The sequence below is a fragment of the Ochotona curzoniae genome, unplaced genomic scaffold, assembly GCF_017591425.1.
Source record: "Ochotona curzoniae isolate NIBS_2020 unplaced genomic scaffold, NIBS_Ocur_1.0 contig_2688, whole genome shotgun sequence".
In the NCBI taxonomy this organism is placed as follows: Eukaryota; Metazoa; Chordata; class Mammalia; order Lagomorpha; family Ochotonidae; genus Ochotona; species Ochotona curzoniae.
In genome coordinates this window covers 496,712-515,388 of record NW_024465553.1, presented here as the reverse complement: position 1 = coordinate 515,388, position 18,677 = coordinate 496,712, and the positions used below count along the sequence as shown (strand labels likewise).

Genomic DNA, 18,677 nt, shown 5'->3' with positions numbered 1-18,677 from the left:
AGCCCCCGCCTCCCCAAGTGCCAGCCACAGTCCCTGCTGGGCTCTGGCAGAGCTGCCCCTCCAGGCCCCTTCACAGACACTGGCCGACTGCCAGGGCGGCCCTATCAGGAACACTTCCAGGGCTGTGGCCTAGGCAGGGGACATTTACCAGCAGGGAGAGTGGGCCTTCTCCCACACAGGGCGGCCGGTGCCACCTGGAGCTCCCAGGATGCAAGCGGCCCAGCCGGTCTGAGGTCCAAGACCCACTGGCACTGCAGCCTGAAGTCCCTCTGCCGGCGCTGGAGGCAGACCTCAGGCCAGCGTGACTTGGGCGCAAGCCTGCCAGGTGTCCACGGGCTGCAGGTGGAAGACAGAGGCCCAAGCCAGCCCTTGCCCACAGCGCCTGCAGCAGGGCACCTCTCCAGCCCTCACCGAGGGCCCCCACCCGGCAGCCTGGGGATGGGGAACCGCCAGCGGGTGACCGCGCGCGTCCCTCCCCGCAGCCCGTCCAGCCTCGGCCCTCCGCCCCTCCTGGGGACAGGGCACCGCACGTGTCCTCGCCCCCTGGACGGGGCGGGGCCTCCCCGGTGACCACCCCCGCCCCGGGACCGCGCCCGCGCCTCACGTGGCCGCGGCGGGCGGGGCCGCCCCTCCTCTTCCTCCCGCCGAGCCCGCCCCGCGCCGAGCGCCCGCGCGGAGCCCGGGAGCCCCGGGGACCCAGCCGTGCCGTGCCTGGGGCGCCCTGCCCGCAGTCGTCCCAGCCCCCGCCGCGGCCGCGCGCCCCCGGTAAGTTCGCGTGATCCCCGGGGAAACTGAGTCTGGGAGAGGCGCGGTACTCGGGCTGGGGCGCGAGGCCCCCCGGCCGCCGCAGAGCCGGGTGGGGCCGGGGTGGTCGGCGGGCGGCCCCACCCCGCCCCGTGGCCACATCCTGGCTGCGAATCAGCCACAGTTGGGAAAATCAACTTCAACTTGGCCGCCGCGCCCGCACCGCGCCCAGACCGCGAGTTCCTCTGCGCACGCCCCTGCCAGGCGCCAGAGTCGCGGGCGTTTCCCCTGGGTGCGGCCTGGACTGGCCAGGAGTGGCCGGGACCCACAGGTCAGAACAGCCCACAGCTGCCCCTGGGAAGTCTTGGTCGCTGTTGGCCCCGTGATCACAGGTTCAGCCACCAGTGACACCTGCGGTTGCAACCTCCGGGTCCACCCCTGGCGCTGCCCAGGGCAGAGACCTCCAGGAATGGACATAGCCGGCCTGGCACTGGGGCCAGGTCTAGTCTGAGACCTCCCACGCCCACCCTGGTCAGTAGCCAGGGGCCTGGACCAGGGGGTGCCTGCACACCCTCTCCCCACCCAGCAGACCTGGGTCGGGTGGGAGCAGACACTCCCTGGTGTGGGGGTCTGACTGGCTGCACCCCCGACCTCCTGGGGCTCACACCCAGCTGGATGGCGGGCAGGACAGTGGATGGGGCACACTCCCCTGGGGTAAGGCCAGCAGGGGCCAAAGGTCACCACTGGGGACAGCTCCAGCCAGGGCTGGAGGTGCAGGCCTGAGCCCACCCTGCCACCCCCATCGGATAGGAACGGTCCCTGAGTGCCCCTTCCTCGGGCCCCCTATGAGTGTCCTCAGCTGGGCGCCGGCGGGGTCTGAGAGCTCAGCATGGTGGGCAGCAGGAGCCCAGGACACCCTCCAGGGGCCGCCCAGGCTTGGCCATGCTCCGTCCTAGGCACATGCCAGGCTCTGGGCCGGGCTTCCCGCCCCCTCTGTGCCTACCGCACCGCGTCCTGGCACCACCACTCCACTGACAGGAGCCTTTGTCCTGCTCCTGTCCCGACTGGGCATCCACACACACCAGCACAGGCACAGGCCCTCCTGGCTGCCCTGGACGGGTGCCACCCCCAGCAGCACCTGAAGACTCAGCCATCGGGGCAGGGCCAGGTCTGCTCCTTGGCCACCGTGCCCTGCCCCCCACATTCCCCCATGGCCTTCCCTGGGTGTGGGAAGGACAGGGCACAGTGGGAGAGGCCCAGAGGAACCAGGCAGGGATGCCTACCCATGTCCATTCCTGAAGGTCTAGCTGACCTGGAAGGCTGGCCCTGGGCAGCCTTCCTGTGGGGCACAGCCAGCACTGCCAGGTACTCCCCTCCTGCAGGGGAGGCCAGCGGGGCGACCCCTGGAGAGGCAGGGGCAGACTCCCACAATCCCAGGCCTGACACAAGGCCCAGTCTTGGCGCCTGACCCTGGCCAGCTGTATAAGCGGCCTCAGCATCCCTGTCTGTGCTGACATCCTGGGATGTGGCCTGAGCCCAGCCCCCTCTCCCATCTGTGTCCCTGCTCCATGCACAGCTTGGCACTGCTGCTTGCACTGCCCCAGGAGGCCCTCAGCTGCTCCTCCCCCGGCCCCTCTGTCTCCCTGGGACACGGGTGTGCAAGGCCTAGGGACACCCCCTTCGAGCTGCCCAGGCTGGGGAGCTGCCTCTAGGAGGTGAGAAGGGTCCTCGTGCGGAGTGAGGGGACGTGATGGCTACTTCCAGAGAAAAACACTGAGCCAGGCGAGGCTGTAGCCATGTGAGCAGCGAGCTCGCCCGGTTGGACCAGCCGAGCTCTGGGCCGCTGCCTGGGGGCAGGGCGGCCAAGAGGTGTCCTCGAGGCTAGGAGGGGCTCAGCTGCTGTGGTGGCTGGCTCAGTGGTTCCTTCAGCCTGCCGCAGGCTGGGATCCACCCACTGCAGCTTGGGGGTGGTGCCCGTGGGCTGTCTGTGGGTGCAGGCCCGCCTCCTGAGTCCGGGCTACCCTCAGCCCTCCCTACCTTCCCTCTTCCCTTTCCCCTGGAGCTGGAGGTGAGGGGGAGCTGACACCCTGAGGTCAGGCCTGGAACCCCACTCCAGAGAGGGTCCTAGCGGAAGGACCACTGCTCTCCTCACCTGGCACAGCCCCTGCAGGCAGAACAGTGACCAGGGCCTGGGCTGGCACAGACCAGCTGGGGTCGGTGGCCTGCCACTGGACCTAAAGCCCCTGAGCCACTTGTTTGGCACACACAGAACCAGCTGCTGTCCTAGCAGAGCACCCCATAAGTGCCCGCTGGTATCCGAGCAGAGTGCCCCATAAATGCCTGCTGGTGTCCCAACAGCACGCCCTGTAAGTGTCCGGTGGGCTTCAGCTGTTGTCACCATCCCCCATGGCCCTGGAGGGCCCCGGCTGCAGGAAACAAGCCCAGCTGGGGGATGGCACCAGAGTGGGACCCCATGGAGTGGTCTAGGGGAGGTTGAAGGAGGGCTGGCATCTCCCCTCCCCATGGGGCCTTCCCCTGGAGCAGCACCAGGGCACTTCCTGTTTACTCTTTGTGCCTGAGCACAGAGCCTGGCAGGTGGAAAAGTCATGGTGTATGGTGGAGATTCTGTGCACCTCCAGCTTCCTGTCTTTGTTTTATTTGCTTATTTGAAAGGCAGAGTTAATAGAGACAGGGAGAGAGGTCTTCCATCTACCAGGTGGCCAGGACTGGACCAGGCCACAGCCAGGAACCAAGAGCTCTCTCCGCATCTCCCACGTGGGTACAGGGGAGCAGCTGGGACGTGAACCAGCAACCACCTGACTGGAACCACCATGGTCTGGTGCTCTTCTTGTCCCCACGGGAGTTGAAGTGAGGCCCCCAGAAGCTGCGCCTGCAGGAGGCTGGGGCCCCAAGCACTCTCGGGACATGAGATGGGCTGGGGGACAGTGAGCACCGACAGTGAAGCCCTGCCATTGCTGCCTCCCAGGCACGGGACTCTGACCTGGAGAGCCTGCGGCAAACGGGGCCATGGCCTGTGGGGGGTGCGAGGGACAGATTCTGGTTGGGAGGGAAGGGCCTAGAGCCCAGGGAGCTGAGCCGCCCTGGCCCAGGGAGCTGCCAGGGACACGCGTGTTTCCGGAGACACCAGCGTTGCCAGGCAGTGAGAAATTGGGCACTTGGCAGAACTAAAAATACTTGGAGGCTCCCTGTCTCCCGACTGCGGAATCCTGCTCCGCCCCTGTGCCTCCTGTGCAACCCTTGCTACCTCCAGCCTTCCGCCCCCGCCCGCCAGTGTGGACGCTGGCAAGGCCCGCCCGGAGCCAGTTCCCACCGAGGCCTGGGCCTCTCACTGGACCCTCCTGCCCAGCAGCCTACCCTGGGGCTGCCTCCAGCCGCCCAGCAGGGATGGTCCAGTGGCCTGAGGGCTGCAGGGCGGGCTTTTCAGCCTTGCCCCTGCCTCCTCTCCACTCTCAGCTGACCACGTGACCAGGCAGGTGGGTGGCGGCTTCCCTGCCTGAGTCAGCATTGCCGACAGGACAGGCGTGGGCACCGGGCTAGCCCGACACCAGCGCAGGAGGGCCCACGCTGCTGGGCAGGAGGTCAGGAGGCTGGGCAGACCACGTCCTCCCCTGCGGTCTGGGCGTGCTGAGGTGGGGCCCTCACAGTGCAGCCCCTAGTGTGTTGGCAGGACTTGGTGGTCAGGGAAGCTTCTGCTTGAGTCCTTAGCTGTTCCAGGGCTGGGTCTGTCTGAATCACAGGTTCTTGCTCATACCCCAGTGATCACTTCCTGCAGAGCACTCCCTGGAGGGACACTGGGGAGGCCACAGCCCAGGGCGTTGCTCTGCAGCCTCACTCCCAGACCTGGGCAGGGCACTGCTGGACTGGACTGCTTGTGGGAATGTGGGAGCTGCTGGGGACACGGAGCTCCCCCTCCCCAGATGTGGAGCCCACATTAGGCTCCCCAAGATCTCTCGGCTAAGCCCCCTCCCACCTGGCAACAGGCATGCTATGGCTTGTGTGTTTCCTGCAGAGTGCTACTGGACTGGGGCGACAGGGACAGGCCACCAGCCAGGAGGGGGACAGGCCATCAGCCAGGAGGGGGACAGGCCACCAGCCAGGACGGGGACAGGCCACCAGCTAGGAGAGGGACAGGCCACCAGCCAGGAGGGAGACAGGCCACCAGCTAGGAGAGGGGACAGGCCACCAGCCAGGAGGGAGACAGGCAACCAGCTAGGAGAGGGGACAGGCCACCAGCCAGGATGGGGACAGGCCACCAGCTAGGAGAGGGGGCAGGCCACCAGCCAGGAGGGAGACAGGCCACCAGCCAGGAGGGGGACAGGCCACCAGCCAGGAGAGGGGACAGGCCACCAGCCAGGACGGGGGCAGGCCACCACCCAGGACGGGGACAGGCCACCAGCCAGGAGGGAGACAGGCCATGCCAAGGGGACCAGGACTCAGGCCAAGGGAGGCGGGGTAGGGGGAACAGCAGCCCTGGCGGCCTCTCCAGGCAGCACGAGAAGGGTGGGCCAGGTAGAGGGTTCCGCCTGCCTCTTCCCCACTGCCCAGCGGGGCCTTTTTTTTAGTTTATTTTTTTTTCCTTAGGAGCACAGACAGCCTGCTCAGGCCAGACCCTGGCAGCAGCGGCTGTGCTCAACTAGCACCATGAGTAGTAGCTGGCCAGGCCCAGGGTGGGTGGCAGGGGCACATCTGGGTGAGTGGATGGAGGGGTCCCGGGATAGGGAGTCCCTGGGGTCAAGGGCAGGGCTTGGGGCTCTGGCCCAGGCTGCCAGCCCCTCCACCCAGCATGGCCATAGCATGCCCACAGCCTTCCGGGTCCTCTCAGCAGCCTGAGGCTTGGATGGGACCCACGGTGTGGCCAGAGGCTGCTAGCTAGGCCTGGGCTGGGCCCCCACACGGGGCAGGGCAGAGTTGGCTCTAGGACACAGGGTAAAGGCAAGAAACCCTGGGACCCAGAGATACAGCACAGCCCCTCTGCTCAACCCACAGGCAGGTGCAGGCAGTGCAAGAAGCCAGTCGGGCCAGGGTCTGTGGGGCTCTGCCTTTCTGGGCAGCAGAATGCCCTGCCTCCCTCCTGTGGGGTGTGAGTGGCAAGGAGCAGGGGGCCCAGTCCTACCCTACCCCCTCAGTGCCTCTGCAGCACTGCCTACCAGGTCCTCAGAGGCTAAATTTGAGATTTAAGCTGCACATGGCCTCAGGGAGCTGGGATGTCCCTGACCTTTGAGGCCAGTCCCCAGGGAGTTCCTGCAGGATGGGAGATCAGCGGGGTGGGGCCTATGGGAGGCTCCACCCCCCTATCCTGGCTGCTGCTCTGGGAGAACAGGAGACTCATGGAGCTGGCCAGCCTGCCCTCCGTGCTGGGGTCCAGCTGGTCTGTGTCCCCCTTCCTGTGCCTGGCGGGGCTGTTCCCAACTTGGGTGGACAGCAGAAGTCTCATGACGTGGCCACCCTTGCTTCCTGCGCTGTGGGTCCTGGTCCCCATGCTATGGGCAGCCCAGGAAGTGCCTGAAGGGGCGATAAGGAGGCCCGGGCCACCATCTTGTCACCAAGTCGTTCCTGGCTCCCCCAGGTCCTGAGTGTATGGGGCTGGACACATCCCTGTGCCAGACTCTTGGCTCTGCACCTGCACCCTGTCTTGGCTCTGAGCTCCACGGCCGTCTACTAGGGACAGGGTGTGGGACACTGAGGACTCAGCAGGGGTGGGGGACAGTCTCCATCTGGGCTTGGACTAACATCCTCCTGCGGTCCCACAGCTCAGCAAGATGTCGGAGAAGGAGGGTGCCCAGCGCAAGTGGGCGGCACTGAAAGAGCGCCTGGGGCCGCAGGACTCGGACCCGACCGAGGCCAACCTGGAGAATGCCGACCCCGAGCTGTGCATCCGGCTGCTGCAGATGCCCTCGGTGGTCAACTACTCGGGGCTGCGCAAGCGGCTGGAGAGCAGCGATGGCCTCTGGATGGTGCAGTTCCTGGAGCAGAGCGGCCTGGACCTGCTGCTGGAGGCCCTGGCACGCCTGTCAGGCCGCGGCGTGGCCCGCATCGCTGATGCTCTGCTACAGCTCACCTGTGTCAGCTGCGTGCGTGCCGTCATGAACTCGCAGCAGGGCCTGCGGTACATCCTCAGCAACCAGGCCTACGTGCGCCAGCTGTCCCAGGGTGAGGGGCCCCTCTGCAGTCTCCCCATCCTGGGGAGCTTCACCAGGACCAGGACTCTGGGGCTGGCTGGGGGACAGGGCTTGTGGATGTGGACAGGTGCCAGAGTGAGTAACTGAGCCAGAAGTGGCCTCGTGTGTCCTGGTCAGGACGCAGGCTGGCCTGCAGGACAGCGGAGGGTGGAGGGCTAGGTCAGCAGACACCCCCTCCCCCACCAGAGCCCAGGGCGGGGTTGCTAGCATCCAGAGGGCCCCCACCCCATGCATCTGCTGCAGGCCAGGCTAGGCCGCCCCCTGGTGGCTGGCTGTGGGGCCGCACGCCCCTGGTGCACAGGGGAGGCCTGAGACTCACGCCCTGTCCTGGCAGCCTTGGACACCTCCAACGTGATGGTCAAGAAGCAGGTGTTTGAGTTGCTGGCCGCACTGTGCATCTACTCCCCCGAGGGCCACGAGCTCACCTTAGACGCCCTGGACCACTACAAGGTGGGCAGCCCGGCCCAGGCTGTCGATGGGGGGAGAGGATGGCCCTTCTTTGGAGGGTACAGGCTGACCCCGCCCCCCCACAGGTCGTGTGCAACCAGCAGTACCGCTTCAGCGTCATCATGAGCGAGCTGTCGGACAGCGACAACGTGCCCTACGTGGCAACACTGCTCAGCGTGGTTAACGCCATCATCCTGGGCCCCGAGGACCTGCACACCCGTGCCCAGTTGCGAAACGAGTTCATTGGTAACCCTACCCCCTGGCTGTCAGGTACCCTGACCACACCACACCCACCTGCACAGCCTCCCCCTGCCCTGGTAGCCGCCTGTACCTTCTGCCCTGTGAGTGGACGTTTACCCTGGAGTCTGCCCTGTGGGCGGTGGAGGGAGCCGGGTGCCCCTAGCACCACGCATGTCCAGCCCAGGGGCCACGTGCTGAGAGCTGAGGGAAGCAAGAGGCAGAGTGCAGGCAAGCAGTGCGTGCCTGGGCGGCACTAACCTCTGCCTCGTCCCCCACCCCATGCCTCCTGCCCAGGGCTGCACCTGCTGGACGTTCTGACACGACTACGGTGAGTCCCAGCCAGGCCCGTCCTTCTGCCTGCTGCCCTGCAGCCCCGCACTGGAGTGGTCCCCAGGACCCCTCAGCCGAGGATCTGCTCAGGGCCACTTGTGACCCGGGTTCCTGTCCTAGGGTCTGGCTGCAGGCAGGGCTTCACCAGCTGATATGGCCTTGATGGGGGCCTGTGGCCCCTACAGCAGGACCTCCATGGAGCTGCCTGGGGGCTGCTGGGCAGCACCCGAGGCTCAGGCCTTGTCTCTGGCTCTGGCGGCCCCAGGCCCGGCCCCCTGGGTGGGCCCCAGCTCGGTGAGGCCTGAGCAGGGGCTGCTGGGAGCCACAGCTGAGCACACCTGTCCCCCGCTGCTCACACTCCCAGAGACCTGGAGGACGAGGACCTGCTGATCCAACTGGAGGCCTTTGAGGAGGCGAGGGCCGAGGATGAGGACGAGCTGCTGCGCCTGAGTGGCGGTGTGGACATGAGCAGCCACCAGGAGGTGTTTGCCCACCTCTTCCACAAGGTGGGCCTGGCCGGCGCACACCCTCGCCAAGCCACCCTGCCAGGCCACCCCGCCAGGCCCGGCCCCAGTGCCGAGCAGAGGGTCAGGGCGCCACCCCAGGCTCCCTCTGGCCAGCTCTGTCAGGTGGACCCGCAGAGCGGGGGGGCCAAGGCACACGTCAGAATGGGGAACACACGCAGTCCCAACCATCCCCAGGACCAGGCGCGGCAGCCCTAGCTGGGTGCCCGCTGACACCACCCACCCCTCCAGGTGAGCAGCTCCCCGGCGTCCAGCCAGCTGCTGTCTATGCTGCAAGGCCTCCTGCACTTGGAGCCCAGCCACCGCCCCAGCCAGGTGCTGTGGGAGGCCCTCGAGAGGCTCGTGACCCGGGCAGTGCTGCTGGCCAGTGATGGTGAGTGGGTAGGCCGGCCCGCCTGGCGCCCTGGGGGCCCAGCTGCTCACGGCCTCCCTCCCCACCCGGTACAGCTCAGGAGCGCAGCTCTGAGGAGGTGTTGGAGCGCCTACTGTCCACCAAGGGGCGACCTCAGCCGGGAGCCCTGGGCCGGGCCCACAAGAGCATCCAGGCCAACCTGGAGGCCCAGCAGCCAGCAACAGCCCTGAGCTGCCCACCTGTGGCATCACCAGTCCCAAGCTCCACTCCTGTGCCCCTGCCCCACCTCCCAGGTGCTGGGACCACTTGCCCCCCACCACCTCCTCCCCCGCCTCCTCTCCCAGGTCCTGGGACCACTTGCCCCCCACCACCTCCTCCCCCGCCTCCTCTCCCAGGTGCTGGGACCACTTGCCCCCCACCACCTCCTCCCCCGCCTCCTCTCCCAGGTCCTGGGACCACTTACCCCCCACCACCTCCTCCCCCGCCTCCTCTCCCAGGTGCTGGGACCACTTGCCCCCCACCACCTCCTCCCCCGCCTCCTCTCCCAGGTGCTGGGACCACTTGCCCCCCACCACCTCCTCCACTACCCGCTCTCCCAGGTGCTGGGACCACTTGCCCCCCACCACCTCCTCCACTACCCGCTCTCCCAGGTCCACCGCCCCCTCCACCATTGCCATCTATGGGCTGCCCACCCCCACCCCCACTGCCTGGCCCCCCTGGAGTGGACAGGGTAGAAGAAGTCATCGTGTCCCAGGTGGACCACGGCCTGGGCTCCGCCTGGGTCCCCAGCCACCGGCGTGTGCACCCGCCCACACTGCGCATGAAGAAGCTGAACTGGCAAAAGCTGCCGTCCAGCGTAGCCCGAGGTGAGCTTCCCCCGCAGATGCGTGACTGCGTGGCTGAGCCCTGCTCTTCAGTAGGCTCTTTGGGGCCTGCTGACATGCTGGGCACGGCTTAGGCTACTTTGCCGGGTGCACAATAAGTGCCTTGTGTGCCCCTCCCCCATAGAGCGCAATTCCATGTGGGCAACGCTGAGTGGCCCAGGCGTGGCCGTGGTGGAGCCCGACTTCCCCAGCATCGAGCGGCTCTTCTCCTTCCCGACTGCCAAGCCCCAGGAACGACCAGCCGCCCCAGCCCGGAAGGAGCCCCGGGAGGTAAGACCAGGAGCAGGGAGCAGGGGGCAGGGGGCGGGGCAGGGGGCAAGGGCAGAGAGGGCTAAAGACGGGGGGGGGGCAGGAGCAGGGAGGACCAGGGCCAGGGGGGCCAGGAGCAGGGAGGACCAGGGGCAGGAGCAGGGAGGGCCAGGGGCCAGGGGGGCCAGGAACAGGGAGAGCCAGAGCCAGGTAGGCCAGGAGCAGGGGGAAGGGGCCGGGGGCAGGGGGGCCAGGAGCAGGGAGAACCAGGGCCAGGGGCAGGAGCAAGGAGGACCATGGCCAGGGGGGCCAGGAGCAAGGAGGACCATGGCCAGGGGGGCCAGGAGCAAGGAGGACCAGGGCCAGGGAGGCCAGGAGCAGGGAGGGCCCGGGGACAGGGAGAAGGGGGTGGGGGGCCAGGAGCAGGTGGCCCAGGGACAAGGCAGACCAAGGGTGGGGTGGGCCGGAGGCAGTGTGGGCCAGGGGCAGGGCAGCGGCTGAGGTGCGTAGGGGTGGTGAGGGAGGGATGCTGGGGCAGGAGTGGGGTGCATGGGGTCTGGTGTGGCCAGGGCAGCACCATGCCATGCCACCTGTGTGCCAACCCACGGCGGGACTTCCCTAGGTCACCTTTCTGGACTCCAGGAAGAGCCTGAACCTGAACATTTTCCTGAAGCAGTTTAAGTGGTGGGTGCCGTCCCAGGGAGGGCCCCCACGCCCTGGTTTCCTTGTTGCCCCGCCAGGAAACCGAGCCCTCCTTGAGCCCATATACCACCCCTAGTCCTCCCCTGTGGTTGTCTGGGCCCTGGGCCCTGCCAGGGAGTGAGCTCTGCCTGCTAGCAGCCCTGGATGGCAGGTGCCCTCCTGGGCAGAGTTGGCACCTCAGTGCTGTGCCAGCCCTGCCCAATGATCCAATGGCCAGGTCTCAGGGGTGGGAAGCGTATACCCACCATTCCCTGCCCTGCCCTCTCGCCCCTGCAGCTCCAACGAGGAGGTCGCAGCCCTGATCCGGGCTGGGGACACCTCGCGGTTTGACACAGAGGTGCTCAAACAGCTCCTGAAACTACTCCCAGAGAAGCACGAGGTGAGGCCAGCCAGCCGCGTCCTGGGTGCTCCTGCCAAGCTGCCCCAAGCTGGGCCTCCCTGGAGCCCACCACGCAGCCCCAGAGTGCTTCCCAGCGAGTCAGGAGCTGCCAGCCAGCCACCCAGGAGACTTCCTGAGGGAGGCGGGAGCTGCCAGCCAGCCAGCCCAGTAGGGCTTCCTGAGGGAGGCGGGAACTGCCAGCCAGCCACCCAGTAGGGCTTCCCGAGGGAGGTGGGAGCTGCCAGCCACCCAGGAGGGCTTTCTGAGGGAGGCAGGAACTGCCAGCCAGCCACCCAGGAGGGCTTCCCGAGGGAGGTGGGAGCTGCCAGCCACCCAGTAGGGCTTCCTGAGGGAGGCGGGAACTGCCAGCCAGCCACCCAGGAGGGCTTCCTGAGGGAGGCGGGAACTGCCTGCCAGCCAGCCACCCAGGAGGGCTTCCCGAGGGAGGTGGGAGCTGCCAGCCACTGAGTCCCCACACTCGGGCCACCTCCCGGCAGATTGAAAATCTGCGGACCTTCACTGAAGAGCAAAGCAAGCTGGCCAGTGCTGACCAGTTCTACCTGCTGCTTCTGGGCATTCCCTGGTGAGAGCCAGGGCGGACAGAGGCCAGCAGGGCAGGGAGGAGCTGGGGTGTGCCCCCAAGGCAGGGTGGGTATGAGGAGTCCTGGGCTGACCCTGCCCCCGCTGTCTCAGCTACCAGCTGCGGGTGGAGTGCATGCTGCTGTGTGAAGGCACGGCTGTGCTGCTGGACATCGTGCTGCCCAAGGCCCAGCTGGTGCTTGCCGCCTGCCAGAGTGAGTAGGGCCCCAGGTGGGGGTAGGGCTGCCAGCACCAGTCATACCCAACACACCTGTGTGGAGCACACGTCCCTGCACACACACGTGGAGCACATGTCCCTGCACACACACGTGGAGCACACGTCCCTGCACACACACGTGGAGCACACGTCCCTGCACACACGTGGAGCACACGTCCCTGCACACACACGTGGAGCACACGTCCCTGCACACACGGAGACACGTCCCTGCACACACGGGAGCACACGTCCCTGCACACACGTGGAGCACACGTCCCTGCACACACACGTGGAGCACACGTCCCTGCACACACGTGGAGCACACGTCCTGCACACGTGGAGCACACGTCCCTGCACACACGTGGAGCACACGTCCCTGCACACACACGTGGAGCACACGTCCCTGCACACACACGGGGAGCACACGTCCCTGCACACACGTGGAGCACACGTCCCTGCACACACATGGAGCACACGTCCCTGCACACACACGGAGCACACATCCCTGCACACACACGTGGAGCACACGTCCCTGCACACACGTGGAGCACACGTCCCTGCACACACGTGGAGCACACGTCCCTGCACACGTCCCTGCACACACGTGGAGCACACGTCCCTGCACACACACGGAGCACACGTCCCTGCACACACACGTGGAGCACACGTCCCTGCACACACACGGAGCACACGTCCCTGCACACACGTGGAGCACACGTCCCTGCACACACGTGGAGCACACGTCCCTGCACACACACGTGGAGCACACGTCCCTGCACACACGTGGAGCACACGTCCCTGCACACGTCCCTGCACACACGTGGAGCACACGTCCCTGCACACACACGGAGCACACGTCCCTGCACACACATGTGGAGCACACGTCCCTGCACACACACGGAGCACACGTCCCTGCACACACGTGGAGCACACGTCCCTGCACACACACGTGGAGCACACGTCCCTGCACACACACGGAGCACACGTCCCTGCACACACGTGGAGCACACGTCCCTGCACACACACGTGGAGCACACGTCCCTGCACACACACGGAGCACACGTCCCTGCACACGTCCCTGCACACACGTGGAGCACACGTCCCTGCACACACACGGAGCACACGTCCCTGCACACACACGTGGAGCACACGTCCCTGCACACACACGGAGTACACGTCCCTGCACACACGTGGAGCACACGTCCCTGCACACACATGTGGAGCACATGTCCCTGCACACGCTTGTGAGGCCCACACATGCACACAGCGATCCATGAGCTGGCCCATGTACATGCAGGCAGCTGTATTCATGCAGGATGCACACACAGCCATCTTCACACATGCACACATGTGCTCACTGTCTCTGAGGCATCAGCAGGGACATGGGCAGGTTTGGACCAGCTGGGCTGGGCACACAACGTAGCAATGTCCCTTCCCCCTGGGCTCTCCCTGGGTTGTGGTGGGGAGCACGGCCAGACCCCTGTGCCCACCCCCAGGCCTGCTCTCCAGCACCCAGCTGCCTGTCTTCTGCCAGCTCATCCTGAGTATTGGGAACTTCCTCAACTACGTGAGTCAGGGGCCTGTGGGGTGACCCTTGGGCTGCCAGCCTTGGTGCCAGGGAGGACCACATGCTGCCTGTCCCTTCTGCTAGGGCAGCCACACAGGGGACGCAGACGGCTTCAAGATCAACACCCTACTCAAGCTCACTGAGACCAAGTCCCAGCAGGGCCGAGTGACACTGCTGCACCATGTGCTGGAGGTGCCCGCCTGATGCCTCTTCCAGGATGGGGCACCAGTGCCCTCCCTGGGAGCCCTCTCCCAAACTGTCCCTCCGTGGAACCAGCCCTGGGGTTCAGAACTCCTGGGCTCAGAACCCAGGGCTGGGTTAGAGGTGGAGCTGGGGGTTAGAGAGGGGCTGGGGGACAGAGCTCCAGGGCGGGAAACAGAGCTGACTGTGGCTGAGTCTGACTGCATCCGCCCCTTGACAGGAGGTGGAAATGACCCATCCGGATCTTCTACAGCTACCACAGGACCTGGAGCAGCCGTCCGAAGCTGCAGGGTAGGGGCCTGCCATCCCATGCCCCTAAGGGCTGACTTCACAGCCCCCACCTCCTGCAGGGTCCACTCCGGCTTTCTGGGTGCTACACCCACATGAGAAGGTCCTTTGCCCGGGGAGTGCTACGCTCAGGATTGGGGGGCTGTGCGGGATGGTCAGCTGCTCCCAGAGGCAGCTGGGGTACGGGGTGGGGCCCCTCATCCCTGTTGGTTCTCCGGTGCCCTGCAGTATAAATCTGGAGGCCATCCGCTCCGAGGCCAGCGCCAATCTGAAGAAGCTGCGTGAGGCCGAGCACAAAGTAGCGGCCTCGGTGGCAGAGGTGCAGGAGCAGTACCTGGAGCGGCTGCAGGCAAGGGGGCGCGGGGCGGGGCCTGGGGCGAGGGGCGGGGCCCGAAGTCTGGCCTGTGGGGCAGGGCCTGGGCGCTGGGCGGGGATTTGGGTGGGGCCTGGGCGTTGGGCAGGGAGTTGGGTGGGGCCTGGGTGCTGGGCGGGGCCTATGGGCAGGGAGTTGGGTGGGGCCTGGGTGCTGGGCGGGGCCTATGGGCAGGGAGTTGGGTGGGCGCTGGGCGGGGCCTAGGGCGAGGGGCGGGGCCCGAGGGTGGGGCTGCGGGTGGCCCCGCCCCTGCCTTGCCCTGGCCTGGCGGGGCTGTGACGTGCTCCTGCCTGCAGGCCAGCCTCGCTGCCTCACAGGCGCTGGAGGACGTGTTCGACACCATCGAGCGGCGGAAGCTGGAGCTGGCCGAGTACCTGTGTGAGGACCCCCAGCAGCTCTCCCTGGAGGACACCTTCGGCACCATGAAGACCTTCCGGGAGCTCTTCCTGCGCGCGCTGAAGGTGCAGGCAGGGCTGGACGGGGCAGGGCTGGGCAGGGCGAGCCCCGGGGAGCCAGGCGCTGAGGCTGGGCCCGGCCTCACTGGGCGCCCCCCCCACGGTGCTCGCAGGAGAACAAGGCACGCAAGGAGCAGTTGGCCAGGGAGGAGGCACGCAGGCTGCGGGGCGAGGAGGCCAAGCCGGGTGAGGGGCTGTCCCGAGGTGGAGGCGGGCAGGGCCAGGCGTCCCAGGTACTCCCCCAGCGGCTTCCTGAGGCCCCCGGCTCCCCAGCCAGGAGAGGGCCGCCACAGCAGGAGGAGGTGTGTGTCATCGACGCCCTGCTGGCAGACATCAGGAAGGGCTTCCGGCTGCGCAAGACGGCTCGTGGCCGGGGTGACCCCGAGGCCAGCGGCAAGGCAGGCGCCACAGACGCCCCCAGGGCTGCAGCACCTGGTAAGAGCCGCAGCTTCCTTAACAGCCTCCTTCAGGAAGCTCTCCCTGGCTGTGCAGGGATGCCCTCCTCAGCCTGGCCAGGTGCCCAGCTCTCCCTCGTGCGGCCCTGAGGAGGCTCCCAGGCCCGGGACCCGGCAGCCAGCCACACCTGGGGTCCAGCAGGAGCAGAGTGGCAGCGGGAGGCCTGACCCTAATGCGCCCATCCCTGTCCACAGTGGCCACCAGTGACCCCACGCCTGGCCATGTGTGCCCTGAGCCCCCAGGCTGGGACTTGGTGGACGCCCTGAGCTCCAGCCCCCAGCCCCCTGAGGAGGGCGGCCCCCAGCCCCAGGAGCGGCGCTCCTCTTGGTATGTGGATGCCAGCGACTTCCTGCCCACCAGAGACACCCAGAGTCCCCAGCCCCCCGAAGGGGCCTGGCCAGTGACTCTGGGAGACGCTCAAGGCCTGAAGCCCCTCGTCTTCAGTGAGAAGCTCCCCGGGGTGGAGAGCCCCGGGCAGGAAGCCCAGCACCATGCAGGGTCGGGGGGCGACCAGGAGGCCGACAGCACGGGCCAGGGCCCGGGCCTCAGCGCTGGCCGCCCAGCCGCAGACAGCAGTGAGCCTGGGGAAGAGGAGGGCACGGCGCCGGAGTCCGCCCTGGACACATCCCTGGACAAGTCCTTCTCCGAGGAAGCGGTGACAGACTCCTCGGGCTCAGGCCCCCACCCCCGAGCCCCAGGCCGAGCCCCAAAGGGGTCGGGCCGGAGGAAGAAACGGCGCCCTGCTCGGAGCCAGGAAGGTAACTCGGGCCGGGTGGGGCTGGACGTCCCCTCGCAGCCTCTGATGGGGGCGGGGAGGGGTCCCCCAGTTGAGTATGCGTTTCTGTTTGGAAGCAGCTGTGGCGCGCGGCTGCGACGATGGTAAGACAGGCAGGCTGTGTGTGACCCAGTAAGGTAGGTGGGGCTGGCGGGCAGCAAGAGCCTCACTAACTCGCTTTCGTCCGGTCTGCCGGGTGCCCCGGGTGCTGACCTTGCTTCTGTTAACCTGCTGGGCGTTTCAGCAAACACCGGTCTGCTGCTGGCAGCCCCCCTCGCTTGCCTGGCACAGCCTCTGTGCCAGCTCGGGCGCCCAGCAGGTCTGAGCTGACCCACGGGACCTCCTAAGAGCCTGCGGGTCGTGTATATACTGAGAACTTGGGCTGGGGTCTGCCAGGGCCCTTGAGCAGGAAGAGGGGGGCGTCTGGAGTGGCCACCGAGGACAGTGGCTCGTATGTGGCTCTCAGGTGCGAGGTCTGTGCTGGCCTCCCCCGGGGGCCGCTGGAGCGGGCGGCCTCCAGCCCCTGCCTGTCCACTGGACTCCAGCAGGGCGTGGGCGAGAGCCATGAGCCCGGCTGCCTGGCATGCTGCAGCACCTGAGCCAGCCCTGGGCATCTGCAGGCCTCCCGCTGCCCGGGGTTCTTCCCCAGGCGTCATCCCTCCCACGCAGGTCCAGGCTTGGGCTGGCCTGGGCTGGGGCAGGAACTCTGTATCCTGTTGGAGTCACAGGAAGGGGTCGGGACCCTTGTCCCCTAAAGGTGGGGAATCTGACATCCCTACCTCAACACGCAGACTGTCCCCCCACTTCTGGGTTGTGTGAGCCTGGGGTTGGAACCTCACGTGTGCTAAGTCTGTGAGCTGGTCAGCTGTGTGCGTGCTGAGCTGACTCCTGTACCTGCTGCCCTCCCCCACCGTGGTGTCCACACAAGCCCAGCACCTAGTTGCTCTGCTTGGTGCCTTTTTGCTCAAGTTGCTCTCGCTTTGGCCTCCTGCTGGCACTGACCCCAGCCTACTGTGTCCCTCCTGGGAACCTGTGCGGGAAGGCCATGGGGACAGGCCCCAAGGAGGCTGAATAAGTGCCGAGCTGGGGACGAGACCAGCAAGGCCAGATTTGGCCAGGGGCAGGGGCAGAAGAGGGGGTGTGGAGTCCTGGGGGTAGCGGGGCACACCATTGTGGCCCCAGAGGAAGAACCAAGGGTCCCAAACAGTGAGGGGCGGCTCCTGACCAGGCCCCGTCCCCTCTCTCTGTGTCCCTGCAGGACTCAGGCCCAAACCCAGAGCCAAGTAACAACATGCGCTGCCAAGCAACGCCTGGGTCCAGGCTGGGACTGGCCCCCCGGAGCCCGACACCCAGGCCACCTCGGGGCAGCATGGCCAGGACCCCCGAGCACCACCTGCACACACCTGGCCTCCGAGGCCTGCTTTGCACCCAGTGAGGTCCATAGCTGTGGGGCTGGGGCCACGTGGTCAGCGCCCCCACCCCTGCCCTACCCAGGCCTGCCTCCTGCCATGCTGCTGTTTAGTGCAACACATTCCTGCCACTGGCAGACCCACACGCCCTTGGATGGGAAGGGCTCTGCCTGCGGCCAGGATGTGGCCACATCACAGCGGCCCCTCCCTCCCTGGGGCAAGAGTAGCCTGTCCCGCCCCCAGCTGTGCCCTCAGTCCCAGTGCGTGCTGCCAGAACAATAAAGCCAAGCCTGTGTCCAGGCTGGGGGAGTCAGTGCTTCGAGGGAGATGGGCAGCCTGGCCACTCCAGGTGAGGGCAGGGCTGGGATGGCATCAGCTGGGTTCTCCCTGACCACAGCCAGTGCAGGCCAGAGGCCCTGGGAGGAGTGCCCTGAGGGTAACAGGGGGCCCGGCAGCACCAGGACCCGTGGTCAGCAGCCCCAAGCCCTCTCCATTCTGTACTGGGCCCCGCTCTGCGATAGGGTCCCCACTATGTCCCCAGCTCTCCTGCCTAGTGCACCAGGCAGCCTGGGATTGGGAGCGTCTCAGTCAGGCTGGTCCTGGACCAGGCCAGTGTTGAAGCTCTCATAGAACCACTCAAGTCACGTGTGTGCCGTGTCACTGGCTCAAAAATAGCTCAGGTGCGGGTGGATGTTGGCTGGCCAGCAAGAGCCCGGCCCCAGCACAGCACCCGGATTCAGTTCCTACCTGACAGGTGTGATTTCCCAGGGCCTGGTCCTCACTGCTCATTGGGCTAAGTTGTGCTTGCCACTATTGGTGGCCAGCCTGTTAGCCACCATGTCCAAGTGCCCAGGGAGGTGTGGCATAGCAGACAGAGCCCACCTGCTGGACCACATGGCTGCAGCCACACAGGGCAGCTATGCACTGCCCATAGGTGGGGGCCCTGGGTGGCAGGGAGGAGGGAACAGGGGTAATTCTAATTCCGGCTGACTGGGCCATGTGACTAGGGCCAGCGGGTGGGGCCATTTTTAGAAAAGTTCCCTTCTCTGCTTGGATGGGCTATTTATAGGGCCAGGCTGGCCTGGCACCCTGCAGAGCAGTGGAGAGTTCCCCACCCCCAGCTGGTCACAGGGAGGACTCCGAGCCAGGGCTCCTCCTCTCCCAGGGGACAGGGCCACAGCCCTGATGGAGACAGACCTCCCATGAGTCCCTGGCTGCTCCTGGACACCTGTTCCACCAGGCCCTCCCTGGACCTGGGCCAGGCTCTACCCCCACCCAGCAGCCAGGGCACCTTACCTATGGAGGC

General features: G+C 66.8%; 1 protein-coding gene across 2 annotated transcripts; it reads left to right on the top strand.

Moving 5' to 3' along the window:
• The first annotated feature begins 702 nt into the window (after window positions 1-702).
• INF2 (inverted formin 2) lies at window positions 703-17,673 on the top strand. Of its 2 annotated transcripts, XM_040974991.1 has the most exons (23): window positions 703-765; window positions 6,516-6,915; window positions 7,279-7,394; window positions 7,478-7,637; window positions 7,926-7,959; window positions 8,326-8,467; window positions 8,717-8,858; window positions 8,933-9,703; window positions 9,846-9,991; window positions 10,593-10,654; window positions 10,949-11,051; window positions 11,549-11,634; window positions 11,745-11,845; window positions 13,344-13,414; window positions 13,499-13,606; window positions 13,836-13,906; window positions 14,132-14,252; window positions 14,573-14,737; window positions 14,845-14,917; window positions 15,005-15,166; window positions 15,382-15,945; window positions 16,043-16,099; window positions 17,221-17,673. In XM_040974991.1, exons 2-22 carry the CDS (start codon window positions 6,525-6,527, stop codon window positions 16,096-16,098), a joined length of 3,645 nt encoding a protein of 1,214 aa, XP_040830925.1. In that variant the 5' UTR covers window positions 703-765; window positions 6,516-6,524; the 3' UTR covers window position 16,099; window positions 17,221-17,673. The 2 variants fall into 2 exon arrangements, with proteins under 2 accessions (XP_040830925.1, XP_040830926.1); XM_040974992.1 differs by lacking the exons at window positions 703-765; window positions 16,043-16,099 and having other exon boundaries at window positions 5,528-6,915.
• The last annotated feature ends 1,004 nt before the right edge of the window (window positions 17,674-18,677 follow it).

Bases quoted from the DNA above. Each gene is read 5' to 3' on its own strand.
- INF2 (XM_040974991.1), top strand. From the start codon at position 6,525: ATGTCGGAGAAGGAGGGTGCCCAGCGCAAGTGGGCGGCACTGAAAGAG. The intron at 14,918-15,004 runs GTGAGGGGCTGT...CCGGCTCCCCAG, and splicing joins GGGCGAGGAGGCCAAGCCGG to CCAGGAGAGGGCCGCCACAG. The intron at 15,946-16,042 runs GTAACTCGGGCC...GTTTGGAAGCAG, and splicing joins CCCTGCTCGGAGCCAGGAAG to CTGTGGCGCGCGGCTGCGAC.